At 40.4% G+C, this 22204-nt stretch overlaps 1 protein-coding gene across 4 annotated transcripts in view; it reads left to right on the plus strand.

Annotated features, from left to right (window-relative positions):
* Window positions 1-22204, plus strand: part of GRM7 (glutamate metabotropic receptor 7) — a 589497-nt gene that overhangs the window by 314964 nt on the left and 252329 nt on the right. For all 4 annotated transcript variants that reach the window (XR_013228972.1, XM_077325254.1, XM_077325252.1 and 1 more), the window contains exons 3-4: window positions 6399-6540; window positions 9970-10124. Coding sequence is in view for 3 of the 4 variants with exons in the window: in XM_077325254.1 (XP_077181369.1) it covers window positions 6399-6540; window positions 9970-10124 (297 nt within the window). In the remaining variant the exon portion in view is untranslated. The remainder of the gene's footprint in view (window positions 1-6398; window positions 6541-9969; window positions 10125-22204) is intronic.

Consider the following 22204-nt stretch of genomic DNA (forward strand, 5'->3'; position numbering starts at 1 on the left):
AGCAATGTATCACTTGGTTATTCTGAGAACAAAACAAGGTTTGAGGGAAGACAAGTGTAAAGCCGGCACAAAAACTAATGAACAGAGCATATCTCTGTCCCAGTTCCATTAGGCCGACTCATAGCCTAAATGAATTATTTTGTTAACTAAACCGAGTTACTGATATCACTGGGACATCTAGCTCAATTTGTCAGGCTGCAAAACTCTGGGGTCTGACTGGCAACTGGCTTGAGGGTTTGCAGCAGCAATGGGTCTTTGCCAGCACTGCTAGATGTAATCCTTTGTAACTAGAGATGGCAGTGACTGAACCTGGGTGCTTTCCGCATACAAAGAATGCTCTCTACTGCCAAGTCACAATCATTCCCTAACTTCCCGTAGCTGACATCTTTTTGAAAATCTTGCAAGTTGATTCAATACCATCTTGATTACATCATACAGCTAAGGTCTGTTTAAACCTTCTTTGGGGAGGGGGGGAGGTATTTTATCTCACACAAGCATGCTTCAGATAACGTTCCTTTACCCACAAGCCTTAAAGAGGCATACCTCCACTTGGTGTGGCTCTGCAAGCCTACAATTTTCAGAGGCCAGCATACTAAGTCACATACGATGTTTTGAAAGGCAGCAAGTTTTTCCTCCAGAGACTCTGCTGTTAGACATATGCCTTCCAACTGTGTCATGAAGCCACCACACGATGCAGAGAGAATAGTTTTCCTGAGCATGCTCACCTGTTCATTCTGATTTAGCAGGGAAAGGAAACGCACTACAACTATTTTCTATTATTTCACTTCCTATGCACTTCACATATGCTCTCTCTGTCAGACCAGCGTTATCATTGTATTGCAGATGAGAGTCTGAGCTCGGGAAGAATGGCTTGCCAAAGCCATCCATTGATTTCTGGGCTGAACTGAGTGTTTTAGAAAGCAGACCCCTGCAGGCCAAATTCATAAACACTGTACTTTCCATCTTTCAAGGAAGCCCCTACTGCTGACAGAAACAATCCATCCTCTCTGTTCTTCAGCCCACGAGGCACTGGAACTTCTGGTGACTTTTCTTGGAAAGTCAGGCTGAAGTGTTTCCTATTTTACATGCCTCTTTTTCAAGAACTGGCTCATTCATGGGGAGTTCCAGGCAAGAGACAAGCAAAGGTTGTTGCAGTTACCTCCCTCCACATATAAACCCCAGTCCTTCTTGGTGTCAGGCCTCTCAAGAACTGAAAGAAGGACCAACAAGAGAGATAGATGTTGCAAAAGGCATCCAGAAGACCCAACAGGGACCAGAGAGTAGGCACAGCTGAGAAAGGGAAACTGACTGGAAGAGGAGGAGAACTTGGGTGATGGAATTTCCTCCCCTCAATCTCCTTTGAAGGTCACAAGGGAGTTTCTGGCCCTCCCCCAGCCAGGAAGGCATGACAGTGAAAGATACTTGGCCTCCAGGGAAGAAGGGCAGCCTGGTGGTCCCCCATCTATGTACTCACCATGACCAACTTTGCTTAGCCCTCCTGCAAGTCAGTGAAGAAAAACTGGGAATGAAATGGTGTTTTTGTACAAATCCAAGGTCTGATAATAATACTGAGGATGCAGATACATTAAAAAAAACTAATATAAAAACAGGGTTTCCTACATACACAGTTCTAATGGCAGAAGCAATTTTCATCATATACCTCCAGTTAGCTCCCATTACTCCACAAAAAAAACACTCCTGTAGTAGAGGGACTGCCACATTAAAAAGTGCACTAAGGGCTGCAATGAGAAAAGACTTTGGGATAGATGAACAAGTGACCTGCAGGGACTTGCAGGAGTCATCCCATTTCCCCATGTATCCTCTCTCCCACAATTTCATCTTTCCCTTCCCTGTAACCACTCCCCACTTTCTATTAAACTGCTTTTCTGCACATTAAAGCACTGTTAACAGGTCAAGGTATTTCCCCCCCTGGCCAGTTGGTATCCTAACCAACTTACATGGTAGTTCCCCCTAGTAGACCTAGTGGCACGGTAGTCCAATGGTGTGGCTAGAGAGTGTCTGGTGTTCACTCCCAGGCCTCCCTCTGGCAAATCCTCCATCTCTGTGTGGGAGATTTCCAGATTTATTTTGGCTTCCAAGTCTACTACTGCTACCTTATACTTTTGCTTTACAGAAACCAATATTTAGAAGACTCAACAATACTGTTGTGGGTACATAGCAAAAACCAAAAATGGAAGCTGAGAGTTCAGTGGATTATTTCAAGATTTTAGCTTTTTCTATAAGCCTGTAATTTCCTTCAGATGGGCAGGAGTAAAAATCTCTTTCTCCATACCCAACTTGTGTCTTCACATTTCTTTTGTAATCCACACTCCATGGCTCAGATCGGAATTAGTCTATCTGACTTCCCCACCTTCCACTTCCATCCAAGGAAAGGATATAGCCCATTGAGTGGGCCAAGATATTTCATAGTGCATCATTTGAACATTTCATTGTCATCTGCTGTAATAAATGAGTTTTTTGTTGTTATCACTTTTCAAAGAAACGATCTATCATGGTAGAGCTTATGAGATGTAAATACTTTAACCTTTATAAAAATGACAAATTGTGTAGCACAGTGACACCTGCTGGATTATTCTACAGCTATTTGGGGATATGATGGATTGGTTTCCTGTGATGAACTGGGATCAGAAAGGGTTGCAGAATGATAGAAAGCCAAACAAATGTGTGGCTCTAATATTAAGATAACACTGTAAATATGATTCCATAGTAAAAAACATATTGATTGGGCCTTTTTCTTTGGAAGGGAGGTCTGCGGTATCTAAGGCAGAAAAGCTTGACAATTCTCAATGGTCCGGTATGTAAACTATTAAAGATAGGACCAACGTAATGACATGGAGATGCACAATAAAAAATGATAATTGAAGTGCTGATATTTATTCATCGTGGTTTTCTGTATGGTTCCTTTATATTGGACTTATACAAATCGAAGAAATTGATCTACTGAGATGATAGCAGAACTCTTTCACTAGCTTTCAACAATTACTTAGCAGAATAGCTGGATTCTAGTGCAGTAGAACCTTAGACACCAACACAATTTTGAAAATATAAACTTATACTCCCCAAAATATTGTTGGCCTCTAAGGTGCTACTAGACAGGAATCTACCTCTTCTACTGCAGACAACACAGCTACCCTCTGGAACTACTTAAGAAAAGTTATTATTTTAAAAAGCCTATATATTGCTACCACCACCCTAAGTATTTTGTGTTCTTTTAATTATAAGAAATATATAGTATTTTAATTTCTATACAATATGTGATTGTACCAGTCCAGGAAAAATAGCTAAGGTATTGACCCAAAGATCTAGCTTTAAGATCTAGGTTTTAAAAACATAAGAATCCATCTGGTTCAGAGCAAAGAACATGTGATTCATTTTTTTGCCCACTGTAGCTAGTGTTATGATTGTAGAAGGTCTACCAGTAAGTCACACATGAAACCTTCACTCTTTGGAGCTGAGAAGAATGCAGTGGAACTTTCTGCGGGATGAAGCCGGGGCCTCGGGGGGGAGGGGGCTGGGGGAAAAGGCTTCCCGGGTTGAAGCGGGGCCTCGGGGGGTTGGGGGAGGGGGCAGGGGGAGGTGGCGCCCAGCCCAGGGAGGAGGGGGCCCGGGGAGCCCTTCCACACCCAGCCACCTGCCTGCTAGCATCCACTGTATTTGGGCTACAAATCTAGTTCTAAATAAATGACTTACTTATATGAGTAAATCCTTATGTGATTCACATAGTTTGATCTTGGATGAAAGAACAGTTTAACAAATGGAAGAATAAATTAAGATTTTCTTTTGCCAGCAAGACTGGCTTACTCTACCAAACCATAGGATATTTAAGTGTCTAGGTTTGTCCTTCACTCCTTTCTTCTACAGCAGCAGAGGGGCAGACCATTAAGTGACAGTTGTTCAATATAATCCTCCTGGTCTTATATCTTGGTGGCAAATTCAAATGAACTATCCACAATTTGCTCTGGGAATTTAGAATTGGAAAGAAAATGACCCCCCCCCGAAAAAAACTACTATCTCAAGTTTACTTGATTCTAAGAAATTCCGTCTCTGCATGCTTGCTAATTTATGCAAATGATTAACTACACAAGTAGCTCTACTTTCAGTTTAGAAAAGAAGGTAATGTAAACATCCATGTAAATACATACATTAATTTCATTCCTAATGCTGAATGTTTGCTGACAGCCAGTGTTTTGGCAAAGATGTTGTGCTAGGCTTTGGGATAAATGTGTTCAAAATACTGCTCTGCCATAACAACATTAACTAAACAGAGTTATACCCTTCTTCGACTGTTGAGATGAAACTGATTTTGAGCAGTGCACCTTGTTTTAGGACTACGCTGCTAGTCGCCGTCAGCCTAAACTTTTAATAAGCACAAAAACCTCACTCTGCAAAGAAACTCAGAAGAAGAAGAAGAAGAAGAAGAAGAAGAAGAAGAAGAAGAGTTGGTTCTTATATGCCGCTTTTCCTTACCCGAAGGAGGCTCAAAGCGGTTTACAGTCACCTTCCCATTCCTCTCCCCACAACAGACACCCTGTGGGGTGGGTGAGGCTGAGAGAGCCCTGATGTCACTGCTCGGTCAGAACAGTTTTATCAGTGCCGTGGCGAGCCCAAGGTCACCCAGCTGGTTGCATGTGGGGGAGCGCAGAATCAAACCCGGCATGCCAGATTAGAAGTCCGCACTCCTAACCACTACACCAAACTGGTTCACTAAGGTGAGTTCACTAGGTTCTCGGCCAATCAGTCTTCAACTAAGGGTGCCAGCTAGGGAGATTTGGGAGTGGAGCCAGGGGAGGGTGGAATCTGGGGAGGGAAGGGACTTCAAGTGGCCATTCTCCCCCCCCCCAGGTGAACTGATCTCTGTTGCTTGAAAATCATTTGTAATAATGGAACTCCAGCCACCACCTGAAGGGTGGTAACCCTACTCTTCAAGTCATTCAGCACCTTATCTAATTTACTGTGTGGTTGTATAAGTAAAACAGGGAAAGAAAAAGGCATATATGTCACCATTAGGATCAGTGTCATAGATTAACTCTGTTAAAGATGTTGTGTAACATTCCATCTGGAATGTAGTTCTGTGTTTTTCATTCGCATGAATAAATGCCACTATTTTCACTAATATTGTGATCAGTTTCTTGAAATACTCATAATATCTAACCCCTTAAATCATGGTGAATCTGATCATGCACAGAGAGCCATCTCAGCCTGTAAAAATCTACCAAAAGTATTCAATGCTGCAGAAACATCAAGTTCAGGAATCTTGTTAAAATTGATTCCTCAAAAAGTCTGAAGCACACATGTTGTGGCTCTGGACATTTCAAAGAATGCTGATATTTACTGTGTGCTACAACAGAGGCTCCTGTCCGAGATGAGCCTGTCGAATAAATGGGACTTGCTCTTAAGAACGTCAGTTTTAGTAGCATTTCAGTTTTCCTCGCTGTATAGGATGATTTCTGTGAATTTTCATTTCCTGTCAGCAAATCAAGTTGTCCTATTGCCCAAATCCCCAGTAGTACTGATAGAACCTTCTCCTATTCTTGACAGATGATCGGCGCAAAATCCCATTTTGGTTTTATATTTTGCTTGGAAGGATATTCTTTGGGGACATTTCAGGATAAATGTTTTTAGTGTCTATTGGCTACCTCTGAGAACAGCCAGGATGGAAAATGCTGGGAATTCAAATGACTAGAGCAATTCAGAAACAATTGGGTCTGTCTGACAGACTCAAGCCACAGGGAAAGGTAGCAACTGTAACATCAAGCAGTTTTCACAATATTGTCTGAGGAAATGGAATGTTACTTATTTTTGTTCGATCAATGTGATGTTGTACCATCATCTCCAAGGAGCCAAGGCTCATCAGAAAGGTATTACAGAAACTCAAGTCTTTGGTATATTATTAGTAATCCTTCATTTCCTGCCCAAATATTTACTGGTAGCCAAGGATGGAACATTTAAACAGGCTTTGACATTGTGTTGGCCCAAAGGGAAAATAGTAGACGTGTCAGATGCTATAATCTCAGGAAAGCTTTCCAAAATGCACAGATCTCCTCCCTCCCCAGCCTTATGCATTGCTAAGCATACAAGGTACTTTAATTAGAATCTTTACATTAGGCTAGGCTGAGGTACAATGAGGTAGACTGGGCTGACACACAACCAAGAGATCTACTATTGTTTATTTGTGATGAGAGATCCTCATAATCAAACAAGGAGTTTGAATGCAATTTTCTCTTGTTACAACCCAGCAGCAATACCATTGTACCACACAGGACCGATGGAGTCTTCATGTTTCCTTTGTCCCCTTCTCCTCTTCCTAACCACCATTTTCTTCCAGTTTCCTTAATTTATAGATTTTAGCATCTTGTCTTCTTTCTTTCTGTTAACAGGTAACCTCTGCATTGCCCAGTCATTGAAAATCCCACAGGATCGCAAAGACAAGACCTACGAATTTGATAAAATTATCAAGCTGCTCCTAGATACTCCCAGAGCCAGGGCTATCATTGTCTTTGCCAACGATGAGGATATAAAGTAAGGATGACAAGAGAAATTAATTCCTGTTCTTATAATGGTGCTATGGACTAGACAGAGCCATAAGAATTTACAAAGCAGAACAAAACCACCGATGGATCTCAAGGAAAGGGACACACAATTTAATTCAACAGCTGGACAGCCTTTTGTAGCCTACACCATATATATTTGTACTGGTCCTTATGGCCAAACTATATTTTTTTATTTTAAAAAAATCTATCGGACCACAGAGTTAGAGTGATGTTTTCTAAATAAAAATGACTCTCCTCCCCCAAAGGTCTTATTAGCCTCAGTAAAGAGTAAAACATCAGCAGGTACAATGCAAATACATGTCTTTTCCCTCTGCTTAAATTACAAATATTAGCAGCTTTGAAGAGCACAGTTTATATTGAGAAATTAATGCAAGGACAATTTAATCTCCCACCACCACAACCCCAGTTTAAGGAAGATCAGCCCTCATTTTTTGGCATTAAAGGCTGGGTCAAGTTTATCCAAATCACAGGTCTCCTGTTAGTCCCTTAAATGTTCTTCCCATGTTTAGTGGAGGGTGGGAGAGTGGGATTGTATCCCTGTACCTGTAATTAACTTTCACAGATGCAAAATGACTTGTCCTCAGTCATGCAGATAGTGTCTGTGTCCATATGAAGTTTTAAAGTTAACATGTAGCTCTGTGCATGAATGGGACTTTAGGATTTCTTCTTCACCTAGTTATTGGATGAGATAATAGAATTGCTTCAGACTCACTTTTCCAGCCCATGAAAAGTGCTTAGAAATGTCAATTGGTTCAGCATGTGATATCCAGAAAATTCTCTGGTGTTTGTATTTTTATCTTAAGATGATATAACATTCTTAAAGTTGAAGTATAGAGTAACATTTTGCAGATAAAACAATAGCACTTCAGGCTATAGGTGGATGATTACATGGTAGGCTACTTTCCCAAGATAATTCTAGATAAACATCAGTAAACTCCCTGTTTGATTCAAAATGGGTTCCATTCTTTTTAGGAAAAAAGTTTGTATATACCTTGTTTTTCTCTACCCTAATATGTCTCAAAGTGGCTTACAATTGCCTTCCCTTCCTCTCCCAACAACAGGCACCTTGTGAGGTAGGTGGGGATGAGAGAGTTCTGAGAAACCGGTCCAAGGTCACCTAGCAGGCTTCATGTTGAGGAGTGGGGAATCAAACCCAGTTCTCTAAATCAGACTCCTCTACCCTTAACTGTTACATTATGGCAGTTCTCTAATTAAAAAAAATATATTCTTCCACAATTGTATGTTGCATAGAAAAATCATCCCACAATTTGCTCTTTTATGACATTTTTAACTATATATATTCCTAAACAATGTCCTCAAATCATAGCCACTTAAAAACAAAACTTCATCAAAAATAACTGATTTTTTTCCATTTAAGTGCTCCTTTCTATATCATATTGAGATCAAAATGTGCTTTGGGTTTTTCCAGAGGAAAACTGATCCAGGGAAGCATTGAAGTAAAATGTTATGTGTTTATTTGTTGTCATTGTTGGTGCAAACAATGAGCTTCACAGGACAAAATTTACCTCACCACAAAGAGATATGATAGTAGTTGAAAAATAACTCCCAAAATGCCATCACTGTGAGTGATGAATTATGGTAGGTGTTTCTTCCTTCACAGTTTGTTGGTTATTTCACATCTTGGGACCAAAGCTGCATTATTGCTAAAGAGTCATTTCTGTTGCCACAAGAATGGGTTAGCTTGGTAACCTGATAGCTGGATAGAATTGAGTTTTGGGGTAGTGAACATACCGTAATCTCTTTTATGTATGCTTTCCCACACATATTTCTCTAATTCTGTGAAATTTCTGAGAGATCACTTGAGGAAAAAATGTTGTCTTACGGCAAAATACTTATATTCAAAGACAGAAGATTGAGAATATAATGTTCCACACATAATTTACACCAACAGATCTGATTAATGCTTTGAACAACTATTCATCTCTTTGAAAAGCCACATCAGGAATGTCTGCTGGACAGGAGAAAAATGACCTATCCCTTTGGTAGACAACCTATGCTGATGGGTCAATGAACCTTTTCATGGTGTGAAGATAAATAGCATTAATTCGGCAATACCTGTAGGTCAAAATGGTATCAAATGGACAGCTGGAAGAACCAGGTTAAAAACTGACTTCTCAAAAGGTAGCTATAAAACATTTGATCTAGGACACATAGTAGTAATTGATTGATCTAGGAACCTCAAAGTATGGACAAAGTGCAGAGTTCTTTGAGTGAAATTTGAAAGTTTAGATTTAATGTCCCCTGGCAAGTAAACCTTGGAGGAAATGCATAGCTAAACCTTTGTTTAGGAGTACAGAGAGGGAAGCCTTGACATGGCTAGCCCAAGCTAACCTCATCTCATGAGGTCTTGGAAGCTAAGCAGGGCTGGCTCTGCCTAGTATTTTGATGGGGTCTCAAAGGAATATCAGGGTTGTGACACAGAGCCAGGTAAATAGCAAGCTGACTCTGAACATCTTTTACCTTGAAAACTCTACAGGGTTGCTGTAAGTCAGCTGTGACTTAATGGAACTTTCCATCACCATACTACAGAGTGGAGAAATATATCTATAGAACTTGTGCTTGTGAAATGAAGCATCTTCATAGGTTTGTTTTTGATGCACATTTAAGAATGTGTCCTGAATTAATACAAATATTGCTATGGTCTTTTTGGTTTGGTGGGGATTCCCAAGTAGGTTTTTCAGGTCCAGACTGTCAACAACTGGGGTTAGTGGAAACATGGAGGTGGCCTTCAGCAACAGCATGATGATATTTCTAGGAAAGGCGAACAGAAATGACATCATGTCATTTTAGGAATCACCAGAAATTCTATAGTTCTTTCCTGAAGTTACGTCTATCCTCTCTAGGAACTGCTGAAAATTCTGGTTTTCCTGTAGAATTTCCAGTAAAGTATTCTCCAGAATTAACATTATATCATCGGGATAACAGCCATTTAAAAAATAAAATATAAATAAGATGTTGGGGCAAAGTATGTTAGATAATGCTACTTTCCCCCCCATTTTTACATATTCAAAATTTCATTCTTGAAGACCCATGTAAAGTTAGTTCTTAATAGTAAAAATTCCAAAGCGCTGTTGATTTGTAAATGGCATAACTGCTTCAATAATACCAAAATTACACTGCTGATTATATGAGACCAACTCACAAAACCAAGAAACAATGAAAGGCAAGTCTGAAAACATCCTGATGAAGTAGGGTTTTGTTTTATTTTTTATATATCTCTGAACTTCTAGTTCTGAGAATATATTGTTCTGGATCATTAAGCAACTTTTCTGTACTAGCTATTGTTCCCATGTGAATAAGTAGCACTCCCGCTTATATTTATTTGAATCAAATGTTCCCTCTTATATTTATTTGAATCAAATGTTTCTCTCTACAGGCAGATCCTTGCAGCAGCCAAAAGGGCTGATCAAGTTGGGCATTTTCTTTGGGTGGCGTCTGACACTTGGGGCTCCAAACTGAACCCCGTTCTTCAGCATGAAGATGTTGCTGAAGGAGCTATCACCATCCTGCCAAAGAGAGCAATGATAGAAGGTAAGGGTTTTCCTTCTCTAGTCTCTCTGGCACAATGTAATTCCCTCTCCTTATTGTTGATGCTTTCTACTGATGTAGGCCATGAACCCGACATGGTGTAAACATATTTCGTATATTGAATGCTTCAGAGACATAAGTTCAATGCCACCTAATTTGAGTCCTAACTGTGTAGACTGCTGATATGAAAACCTGTTATTTCCACAGCTGGAAATTTGTCAGTTTTCTTAAAGGACTTTAGAAGCTCCCAGACTGCACATAGAGTCACCTTTATCTGTCAGAAACTAGCATCACACTAGTAGCAAGAACTGCATATACACACTCACCAGCCTCTCTCTGGCTTGGTTTAGATGAAGCATGAAACTACAGTTTGCTTTAACCATGTCTGGTTTGCGACAAGGTTTGCTTTGCTTTTCCCCCCAGGGATCCTCATAGAAATCTTGTTGGTATCATTGCTTGTGCTATCTGAAGACCAGAACCAGGGAATGAGTGTCAAATGAAACCATAATTAAGATTAACCACAGTCAATAACCAGCTTCAATCCAATCACAATTTCAAATCCTGGTTTACCAGACTAACCAGTCAGTATTAATGGAATTATTGGAGGGTCATCCTCACTATAGCTGCCTCCGCTTCCCAGAAAAAAAGTGTTTAGTTTTTATGCCATATTATAAAAGTTTGTATCATTTTTCTGATTCCACGTGAGAACTTTAGAAATATTTATTTGTGCTTTAATTCTGCCTTAGGAAAAAAATGTTCCAGCAAAACAACGTTGTCTCATTGTTTCACCTTCTGTAACCATGGTCTGTAGGATACACATCATTGGCTAGCATAGGTGTTCCCTGAGCTAAAATGGGGGATTCCAAATAGTGTTCATCTGCTGGTCTTGCTCTGTTGAACATTTTCCTTGGTTCCTTCTAGTCTCTAAGCGTAGATGACAACTCTCTCCTTTGGGAGGCGGAGGAGTTGATGGACGTGATATGTTACTTGTAAAGCCCTGGGGTTCATGCAGCAGGGGAATTCTTGTTGGGATCTTGAAGGACATGAATGCCACTCTGCTAGATCACTAGAGTATGTGAAACTGCAACTTTATTCTGAATTCCTGGAATATGAGGAGTCATCCTTTGACGCTGGCCATTTTCAAACTACCTGTGTATTTAATTTTAGTAATTGGTTGCTGATTTTCCCCCCTGTCATTTCAGACAGACCCATTTAGTGACACATTTAGAAGGTAGCAATAGGAGAGAGAATCTAGCCATCATCAGCTCACATGTGGAGTCCCAGGTGGAGTAGTCCTCTCTCCTATCTTATTTACCACCTTCATGTGTCCTCTTGCTCAGCTGGTGCAGAGCTTTGGGCTGGGATGTCACTAGTACACAGATGACACCCAGCCCTTCCTCCTGATTCTCCCTCAGAATCCTTAGCCAGATGCCTGGAAGTGGCAACAAGATGACTCAAGCAGAGTCATCTAAAGCTGAACTCTTCAAAGATGGAGGTCCTGTGGTTGGGTAGGAAGGGACCAAGCGAGAAAGCACACCTACCCAACCTGGATGAAATGTAGCTATTAGTAACTTACTCCACCAGAAACCTGGGGGTGATCCTTGATTTCTCCCCCTCCATGGAGGCACAGGTCATGATAGTAGTTCAGCAGGCCTTCTACTACCTACGCCAAGCCAAGCTACCGGAACCCTCCTTAGCCCCAGAACACCTAGCCACAGTGATCCATGTGATGGTCACCTGTAGACTAGACTTCTGCAGCTTGCTCTATGCAGGCCTTCCTTTAACCTTGATCCAGAAACTTAATGTTAAACGTTGTTGCTACAGTGTGAATCTGTTATAATATTCAGTTTTGGAACCACTGTTATGATTACTGTTACTATGATTATGATTATGATGCATACCCATGACGTTATATGTAAACCACCCTGAGCCTTGTGGGAGGGTGATATCGAAATTCAAGAAAATAAATAAACTGGCTGCTAGTGGAATTTATGTACATGTTCATGTAAACCCACTTGCATCAGGTTAGCAAAGCATTGTTGAGCCACTTTTGAGGAGACCTTTCTTGTTTTCTACCCCTCTATTGTGCTTCTGAATTGCTGTAGTGTGAGGTTTAAAATGTCCATAGTACTTCCTACAATTCCAATCCCCCCTCCATTTTCACCATATGATCTTCTGCAGACTTTTTTTTCCTGGGGGGGGGATGCTCTAAGTTGAGTGCTATAGTGCTAAACCAATATAGCACTTCAGTGCTATCATGGCAACATTGACATGTCTTGACTCCACTGACTTAATTGACTCAGTGGTGCTGTAGCAGTGCCATTAAGATTCGTTGATTCCAGTGACTCAATGGGGTCCATGGAGTCAAGGTATTTCAATGCTGCCACTATAGCACTGATGCACTATGTTGGTTTATTGCTATAAAATTCAACTTAGAATGTTAAAAAAATCCAATGAAGATTGTGTGGCAAAAGGGGGAGGAGAAAAAGGCAGTGTTTGAAATAACCGAGCCTCTTGTGGCGCAGAGTGGTAAGGCAGTAGACATGCAGTCTGAAGCTCTGCCCATGAGGCTGGGAGATCAATCCCAGCAGCTGGCTCAAGGCTGACTCAGCCTTCCATCCTTCCAAGGTCGGTAAAATGAGTACCCAGCTCGCTGCTGGGGGGTAAACAGTAATGACTGGGGAAGGCACTGGCAAACCACCCTGTATTGAGTCTGCCATGAAAACGCTAGAGGGCATCACCCCAAGGGTCCAACATGACCCGGTGCTTGCACAGGTGGTACCTTTACCTTTACTTTACTTCAGAAACAGCTCATTACCATAAGGAAATTCACTACATGAAACCTCCATCCCTGTACTCCTTTCCTTGAAACTGGCCAGATGAATAACATCCAGTTTGGAATGGTAAAGTGAAAATCTCTCTTAAACAGGTAGCATTTGGATGCCCTCTTCAAAAACTCTGTTGTCATATCATATCATTCACTCCCCTTTCCCTTCTATATATAATGCTTAAATACTCATTTGAACCCTGTTAGATGCATAAGAGTTACTGTTTGAAATGTATATTTCTGTTTAATGTGGGGAAGAAAAACCTTTCTGAAGACTTTCCGTAAAGGGTGGTAGATGTCCTTTTCTTGTCTATTATTGCTAGGTCTCTGAAGGCTTTGGGAGACATTTCACACATTAAAATGAGATCCCATGTCTTTCTTCTCTCAAAGGAAGGTTAAATATTTGCATTCCTTTTTACTAAGTCAATGCTCCTATTGTACTAATTATACTTCTCAGAGGTAGAAGGGACACTCATCTTACTTGTTTTTCTTGTTTCAACACAGGTAATTTCTTCCATATTTTTTCCCATTCCAATAAGACCAAAAGGCAGCAGTTTAGTTTGAGAAACCATCAGTTTTTCATTTCCTTAATATAATCTCTCCTCAGAACATTTTAATACTGTTGTTAGTATTCATTCATCTGTCATTTGAATTGTCCCAGGTGTTTTGCTGCCCTCATTGTATAGTTTCTCAATAATCCTGTGAGGTAGTTTGCTGTCACTATGAATTTGTCTTGCGCTTTTGACACAGAATTGCTAAAGATAGGATAACCCATTCCTCATGATTATGAGATGGGAAACCAAGCCATGGGACAGGGCACTGCTAACTCTTCCCCTCAATCAACAAGTTCTGAGGTTTATTCTCACATAAATGACCTGTATATGGAACAGACAGGCCAGGGGTTCAGCATCCTCTTTCCCCCAACTGGCAGACATAGGAATTCACATATAACCTGAGGAACTGCAAAGACAAAGGGAATCACTATTCACCAATTTCAATTTTCATTCAACTCCTTCCTGGCTTTCGATTGCTGAAGGACCATAACAATGAAGCATACAAGCAGTGAACTTGATATGAATACCTATGAACAGTGGTATGTATGCTCAGTCCCAAGACACGTTCAATTACAGGTGTTTATAAGTATAAATGATGGAACCAGTGTATAGTCAGCCCTCTCAATGCAGATATTTATAAAGTGTTGATTTGGTTTGAGAAAAGCTTCATGTGGTAATGTGATGGACACCACTTAGAAGGTCAGATTCCAAGTGCTGGAATGACAGCAATAGTTAGTGAAGGGTTAAAAAAATATTTATTTATTTGTTTGTTTATTTATTTATTTATTAAATTTATATACCACCATTCTCTTAGGCTCATGGTGGTTTACAGAATAAATAATTTACAATAAAATCCCATAGTTCCCTCAATAAAATTACTAAAACCAATTAATATTAATATCAATATCAATATTGAGGCAGCAGGCAAAAAACACTATATATACCCCTTGTTCAGCTGGGGGACAACCAAAGTTTCTTCCAGAAATGCTAGTAGCTGATCCGCCATGGCCCGCTCTATCACCCTCGCAAGAGGCGGGGTCCTGTGGGTCTAGCAATGTTTTTTTTTTCAGCAGGGGGCACACCACTGCTTCCTTAAGTCCTTTGGGGAACTATCAAGATGTTAAGGAGAGGTTGATAATCTCCCTCAAAGGACCTCCAACCTACTGATTGCCTGACATCAGCAACCAAGAAAGGCAGGGATCTAAGGGGCAAGTGGTTGCTCTTACTGAGCCTAATAATCTGTCCACTTTGGTTAATGAAGTTAATTCTCACTAAGCAAAGAGAGTTGGAGCTGAGCTGAAGAGAACTGATATTCTGGATGTATGCTGAAGTCTGATTTGAGTCTCATCTGGTTTTGACAGAACTCGCAAGTCTGTGCATAGCTGACCATTTGACGAGAAGCACTAGTTAGGGAATTGAATTTTTTGCTGACAGCTAATCCACACAGTGTGGACAATTAGTGCAGATATTTGACGTTGAGAATTGGGGCAGTGAGATGATATGGATTTTCCTAAGGCATATTGAGAGTTTATTATCAAACATATGCAGAATGAGCCCAGGAGTTTGAATTACCTGTGATTTGTGGGTGTGAAAAACTGCTTCAGTAGGCAGTGGGATGCTGGTTCTTCTATGAAGGGAGAAAGTGGAGGTAGTAGGAAAGAGTGCCCACTACCTGGAAGCCATGGGGGAGTTTAGAGGAACGCAACAGATAACCGAAGAAGAAAAAAGAGGTGTTTTTAGACAATAACAGTAATGAAACCTCTCAGAAATCTTGACATCTGAAGGAAAAGCCTATGAATATTTCAAAAACCTATAACAAAACTTGAAACTGTAAAATATCTGGTCAATATAGAAAAGGTATGATTTCCTCATTCCAACTTTCCTATTCCTGTTTGTAAAATAAAAGCTTTAATTTGTTTGTTAAAATTGCCTCAATGGCTTTCTGAAAAAGGGTTATAAGAAAACACATTCCCAAAAAGGGTTGAGCAAAGCCAAAAGGATCTAACTGTGACAGTGTAGGGCAGGGGTAGTCAAACTGCGGCCCTCCAGATGTCCATGGACTACAATTCCCAGGAGCCCCTGCCAGCGAATACTGGCAGGGAGCTCCTGGGAATTGTAGTCCATGGACATCTGGAGGGCCGCAGTTTGACTACCCCTGGTGTAGGGCATTGAGCTTTATTTTTATAAGTAAGGGACCGTGCTACAAGGCTTAGCTCATTTTGGAGGGAAATTTTATCCTGAGAGTGGGAAAGAGTGTAGAGGTAACCATCATAGCTCACTTGGTGGAGGTGCTGGAATCTGGTTCTGCCCAGAGGTTTTGGGTATCAACCTGTTTCTGATACTCTCAAAAGGGTTCACCATCAATATGGCAGCGATGCTGTTTCTCACCAAACTCTGGATTCTTATTTGAAATGCTGTGATAGGATCTTAAGGTCTACTGTGTTAATTAAAGGATGCCAGTCATATTTACGTGGGACTATTTATTTTGTTCAAATGGTTATCACTTCTTTTTCTCACCCTTATCATGAAAGCTCTAAAGATTTATAAATTAGCCTGCCATGTTTTCATCCTTATCGTTAGATTATATATCAAGTTGTAATGGGAAGAAATACTTCAACATCATCTTTATCTTCTAATATAGAACAAGTGTTCCCAAAGGTCTGCTAGTACATTTGTATATACCAAAAGAAGAGACAAGATATATACCAGGAATCAAGCACTCTTTGCTGTTGAAATGGCTGAGTTTTAATTTTGTCCCATAATGTTTGGCTGAAACTTCTGGCATCTCCTTAAAGGTTATTATTATTTATTATTTATTATTTATTATTTATTATTTATTATTTATTATTTATTATTTATTATTTATTATTTATTATTTATTATTTATTATTTATTATTTATTATTTATTATTTATTATTTATTATTTATTATTTATTATTTATTATTTATTATTTATTATTTATTATTTATTATTTATTATTTATTATTTATTATTATTTTACTACTGGCCTTAATATGGTGAAGAATGAAAGTATATGCTTAAGCCGATTGCTTTAAAAATGTGAAATAGCTTTTCTATAAGAGCACAAGGTAGTAATTACTAGGTGGGACTTGCATTCAGTAATAAAATTTGACATGTTATGAATCCATGCAGCTTCTTGATACTGAATGGGATGCTTGGTCCACCAATGTTAACACTGTCTGCTCAGACTGCAGACCGGAGTGTCTGGCAGAGGTCTTACATCTCCAGGGTGTCTTTTACATTACCTTCTGCCAGATCTTTTAACCGAAGATGATGGAAACGAAACCTGGTATCTTTGGTGGGCCAAGCAGATGCCCTGCCACTGAGCCACAGCCCCTACCCTTCACAATCACAATCTTCACAGTCACACTCTTTATCTGATTAATTAACAATCCTCTCTTAAAGTCCTGTGATCCTTATCCTGCAGATATAGGACTGAAACCAAGAGGCAGTGGGTTGTCTAAGGCAGGGGTAGTCAGCCTGTGGTCCTCCAGATGTTCATGGACTACAATTCCCATGAGCCCCAATGGGAATTGTAGTCCATGGACATCTGGAGGACCCCAGGTTGACTACCCCAGGTCTAAGGTACCTAGGAAGATCATGGCCGAGGCTGGATTATGAATTAGGGACTTGGGTCACAATTCATACTTTTAGCCATCACATGGTTAAGTTTTGTGTTTACAAGATCCTTATAAAAGTAGGTGCAGTCAGTTTCTGTAAGCACTGATGGGATTCTGCTGGCAGAAGGTAAAATGATCCCATGAGGCCTTTTGCCTGTCAAGATAAATCGTCAAAGTGGGACAAAGAAATAAAGCCCAATTCCGGTAAAGTTTGTGGGAACTAGAATATCTCGTCAGTATCTTTTTTTTTTCCCTGACGGTGTTTTTTTTATACTGATGTGGAAAAAAAACATGTCTTATTGTTAAACCTGTGACATTTCTGACCTCTGCTCACACTTTAAAAAGAAAAATTAGATTAGCAAGGAGACTTGAAGTCTCACTTGTATAGAAATGTGTCTGTGCACCACTTTTCATGAGTCATCAAGTTCTTGGCAAAACTTTATTAGCTGTACTGGGTTCTCCGTGTGCATCTAATGGGAAGTGCGAGTAAGATAGTGGCAAGATTTCATTTTTTGTAATGCAGTCTCATGCAGAATTTCCCCAGCTTAAGTTCACTGAAATCAAATGGGCTTACATTGGTGCAACTCTTTTTTTAAGATATTTTTATTTGATTTGATAATGAAACAATATAACAAAAGTATATCAGAATAATTTGCAGCTACATCTACATTGGAGCAACTCTTCACAGGATTGTGTTGTCACTCTTCCAGAAGGCATAATAAGCACATTTCATGGACTGAGTACAGTAGAGTTTCTACATGACAGTAAGGAGAAGCATGCTGACTCTTTGACAGTCCCAGCATTGATATATCCATGTCATTCTTCTAGTTTCCCACTCTGCCTTCCTCAGGGCTAAATGAACTGGGCTCTTGTTCACCAACAAGAAAATGGAAGCAACCGTATGGAATAAGCTGAGGTGTCACTTCTTTCTTGGTGGAATGCAGTCAACAAAATCTATCCCTGTGCTAATGACAAGAATGGCCACACAGTTACCGGGCCGCTTCATTTGAGACATGGTGGGCGGGGCCAAAAGGAGGAAGAGGTGTCCTGGGGGGAGTGGCTGGATGTCTGCTGAGTGAGGCCTGCCCTGGCTGGGGCACCTTGGTGGTGCTGAGTTCCAGGTAGAGTTGCTAATTTAGAAGCTCATTCTTGCTGGCATCAAACATCTGATGCCCCACAGAACAGTTCCCAGATGGCCAGGGCACAATGCACTGCTTGCTGACTGACTGTGCACCTTGGCTGCAAATGAGGCCTCTGGGATTGGAGTGTCTGGCAGTCTGCTGACTGCCAGGAAACATTTCCCTCCCCCCCCCCCACATGCTGCACCCCATTCCTGTATATAATAAAGCTGTGGCCTTGTTTCGCCACTTGCTGTGTCAGAGTCCTCATTTGTCCCAAGATCTGCCTGCCTGCTATCCAATGTAGTAGGGCTGAAGTAGTGCCAGTTGGCACATTGATCATATCTTGTGCATTAACTGGATGCATGTAAGCTATGTAGCAAGAGCCCTATGTAGCAAACTTCCATTTATACAGGCTACAGGTAATGAATCAATTTTGCATGTAAATAGGTTATGTGCAGAAAAGTATTTGAGGCATCAGTTTGGGGGGAGGGTGAACAAGTTGAGCTCTGTGGCTAGAAGACATTTTCATCCACGGAAATGACCAATGAACCCACTACCCCACAGTGTTGACTGCCAATCATGTTAATTAGCAGCTTTTCATTTACATCAATCGTAACATAGTTTGGTTTTGTTTGATATGCTTGCAGTAAAGGATGATGTCACGTAATCTGCCAGATCCAAGGGGCAGATAATTCCTTGGATTGATCTCTTAATAATCACGCCATAAAAAGCTTTAAGAGATGTTTAATCAGATCTACTTGGGATTGATAAGCAATAAACAGTATCTCTATTTAACTTACAAAAATCAATAGAACAGAACTGCATTTTGTCCAGATGGCTGTTATTAAAGTTTATTTAGAGGAGATGGGGCTGAATGTTATGCCTGAATTTTATTACTGCAAACATTTTTTCCACCTTCCCATGAGATCTGAAATGAATATATCTTTATATTCTAAAAAGAGTCAATGTGGTTGCTTGCCATTCCCTTCTAAACAAACCCTCTGCTAAGTCAATTGAAGCCAATGAGTTTAGAAGGGTGTAGCTTTGGCTAGGATAGCTCTGTAAGAAAGGTTTTACTTGGACCTTTTCTGTTGGATAGGAAATCTGAGTTCACACAGAAATGTTGTTCAGCACAATACATGCTTCTACAACCTACCACATGGAATGCTTCTGGATAAAAAATGTAGAATGACAATGGCAACACAAAAGTACAAAGTTACCAAAGATTACAAATAGAGGTATACTATGAAGTCCAATGGCGGAAAACAAGAGGGGAGAAAATCCAGTGTCACTGAGTGGTTAGAATGTTGAAATTGGATTGAAGAGGGATCAAGTTCTCATGCTGCTAAATGGTTTTAAGATAGTTTCCCTCTCTCTCTCTCTCTCTCTCTCTCTCTCTCTCTCTCTCTCTCAGCCTAATCTCACAGGCTTGTTCTGAGTTTGAAATGGAAAGAGAGGTGAACTACGTGCAAGGCCCTGAGCTCCTTGAGTAGGGGTGGGGAAATCATCGAAGATACAGAAAGGGATCTCTTTCCAGTTTATTTGTTCTGTATTTCGTTCATGTCTTTTGGCCCTCTCAGAAAACAAAATGAATGCACTGACAATGATGACTAGGCAGTGCTGCTGCTGCTGAAATGCAAAGAGCATAAAGGAACAGGATGTCAATGTGAACCGACAAAATAAGTCTGTCAGAAGTGTTGGTTTCTAGGTTGCTGACACCTCACTTGTCTTTTTCCCGCAGCCACTGCTGATGTGGCAATTTCCCTAGTCACCACTGGCATGAGACACCTCATCCTCTCATCTGGTTTTGCCATTCACACCCTATTATACTTTCGCCTTATCTGAGTTTTCCATTTGTTTTCTTGCCCCAGTCTCCTGTGTGTATCATTTTCTTTTTAAGGCTGAAAAGTATGTCTATAAACTTTTTATCTGTCTACCTGTCTACTCTACAGCTATATTGATAGCCCAGTGGGAGTGGTCAGACTGACCCCAGAATTGAAAGTGAGACTTGTAGTAGGATGGATCTCATCCATTCCTCCCACTCTGCCTCAAAATTATTGAATGGCCCGTTTGAATCAGTTTATCTGGTCTGATGATCGCAAGTGGAATACTATTTTCATTAGCATTTTGAGGGAATCTTTGCTGGCCATTTTCTTAGTTGATTAAAGAGCAAGGGATCCTTGAAATGGTAGCAACCATAATATTCCCTATGACACATCAAGGTTTTTAACAGTGTTATGATGTTATGTTATATTATATCGGTAGATTCAAGATGATGCAAAGATGATGGAAGAGATCATTCTACCCATTTCACATGGGACAATTGCTGTCATGAGAAGAGCATTCCCTCAAAATGATGACCATTTCTACCACCACTATATATTTTTTTCTTTTTTGTGTTTTTGTGCAAACCTGGAGGTTGGCCTAGGTTTGCATAAGTATCTCCCCTTAGAATCATAAAATCATAGAGTTGGAAAGGACCTCCATGGTCATCTGGTCCAATCCCCTGCACAATGCAGGAACTCACAACTACCTGCCTACCCAACAGTGATCCTAATTTCATGCCCAAGAGATCCCCCCACCACCAAAAATCTCCAGAATTCAACTTGGCCTAGAAGGAATTCACATACCATCCCACAGTGGGAATCAGCAATGTCCTGGATATGCAGGGAAGGGCCACAAGAGACAAGCACATCCCTTCCTGCCCACCCACTCACAATTTGCCTAAGTTCATGAAATCAGCATTTCTGTCAGATGACTATCTAGCTTCTGCTTAACAACTTTCAAAGAAGGAGAATCTGCCACCACCCGAGGAAGCTTGTCCCACTGAGGAACCACTCTGTCAGGAACTACTTCCGGATATTTAGCCGAAAATTATTTTGAATTAATTTCAACTCATTGGTTCTAATCTGGCCCAATGGGGCAACAGAAAACAACTCTGCTCTGTCTTCTATATGACAGCCAAGTATTTGAGGATGGTTATCATGTCACCTCTTAGTTGTCTTCTCTCCAGGCTAAATAGACCTTATAATCCACATGAATCTGATATAGAATCAGAGTCGGAAGGGTCCATACAGGCCATCTAGTCCAACCCCCTGCTCAATGCAGGATCAGCCCAAAGCATCCTAAAGCATATCATATTCTGGGAATCAGTTTGGCTTGTCTTCAAAGCTTAGTGAATATTACAGGTGTTAGTGGATGTATGTGCACTGAGGGGGAAACAATGTATTTTTTTAAGTAGCTTCCTTTAATTGTACAATTACATAGAAAGACTGAAACTTCCGTCTGTCTGTCCACTCATGATGTCAGCAAGGACATAAGAAAAACCTGAAGCTGAACCGCAGAGAAAATCTTGTGGTGGGTGTTGATTTTCAGTGATGTTCTTCAAAGGTTTTTGAAGAATGGTGCTTGACAGATTCACAGATCTACCCCCGAGCCCTTTCATGATTAGCACAAAATTGTCCTTACTCCAAAGAGTCCAAGACTGCATATTTGGCTCTCCTGTCCTCCAGTTTGTCCTCACAGCAACCCTGTGTAAAGAAGTTAGAGGAATGAAGTTATCAGGTGGCCCCAGTAGTAATCCACTGTTCTAAAAATTGCACAAAACATGTCCAAATATAATGTTTTGTTTTTTATATTTGCATTTTTTTCTTGTATTACCATTTTAAAAACATCTCTTGAAAGGCAGGTGAAGAATCTTGCAAATGAAACAAATAATGTCTTTTCCTTGTGCTCAGTTCAGGGATCTGATGGCTAATTTTCTTGTTACTTTGTTTACTTTGCTTTGGATGAGAGAACATTTTAGATGTATCTATAACTGTGGCTTTATTCAAGCATACCGAGAGAGCATAAGCAAGTGTTAGAATACAAATATTCCTCCAGTTCAGGGCACAACATGGGCATCCCCTGAAGGCTGCATCTATAATTCTACTGCCTAT

Source organism: Paroedura picta, chromosome 3, assembly GCF_049243985.1.
Source record: "Paroedura picta isolate Pp20150507F chromosome 3, Ppicta_v3.0, whole genome shotgun sequence".
Classification (NCBI taxonomy): Eukaryota; Metazoa; Chordata; class Lepidosauria; order Squamata; family Gekkonidae; genus Paroedura; species Paroedura picta.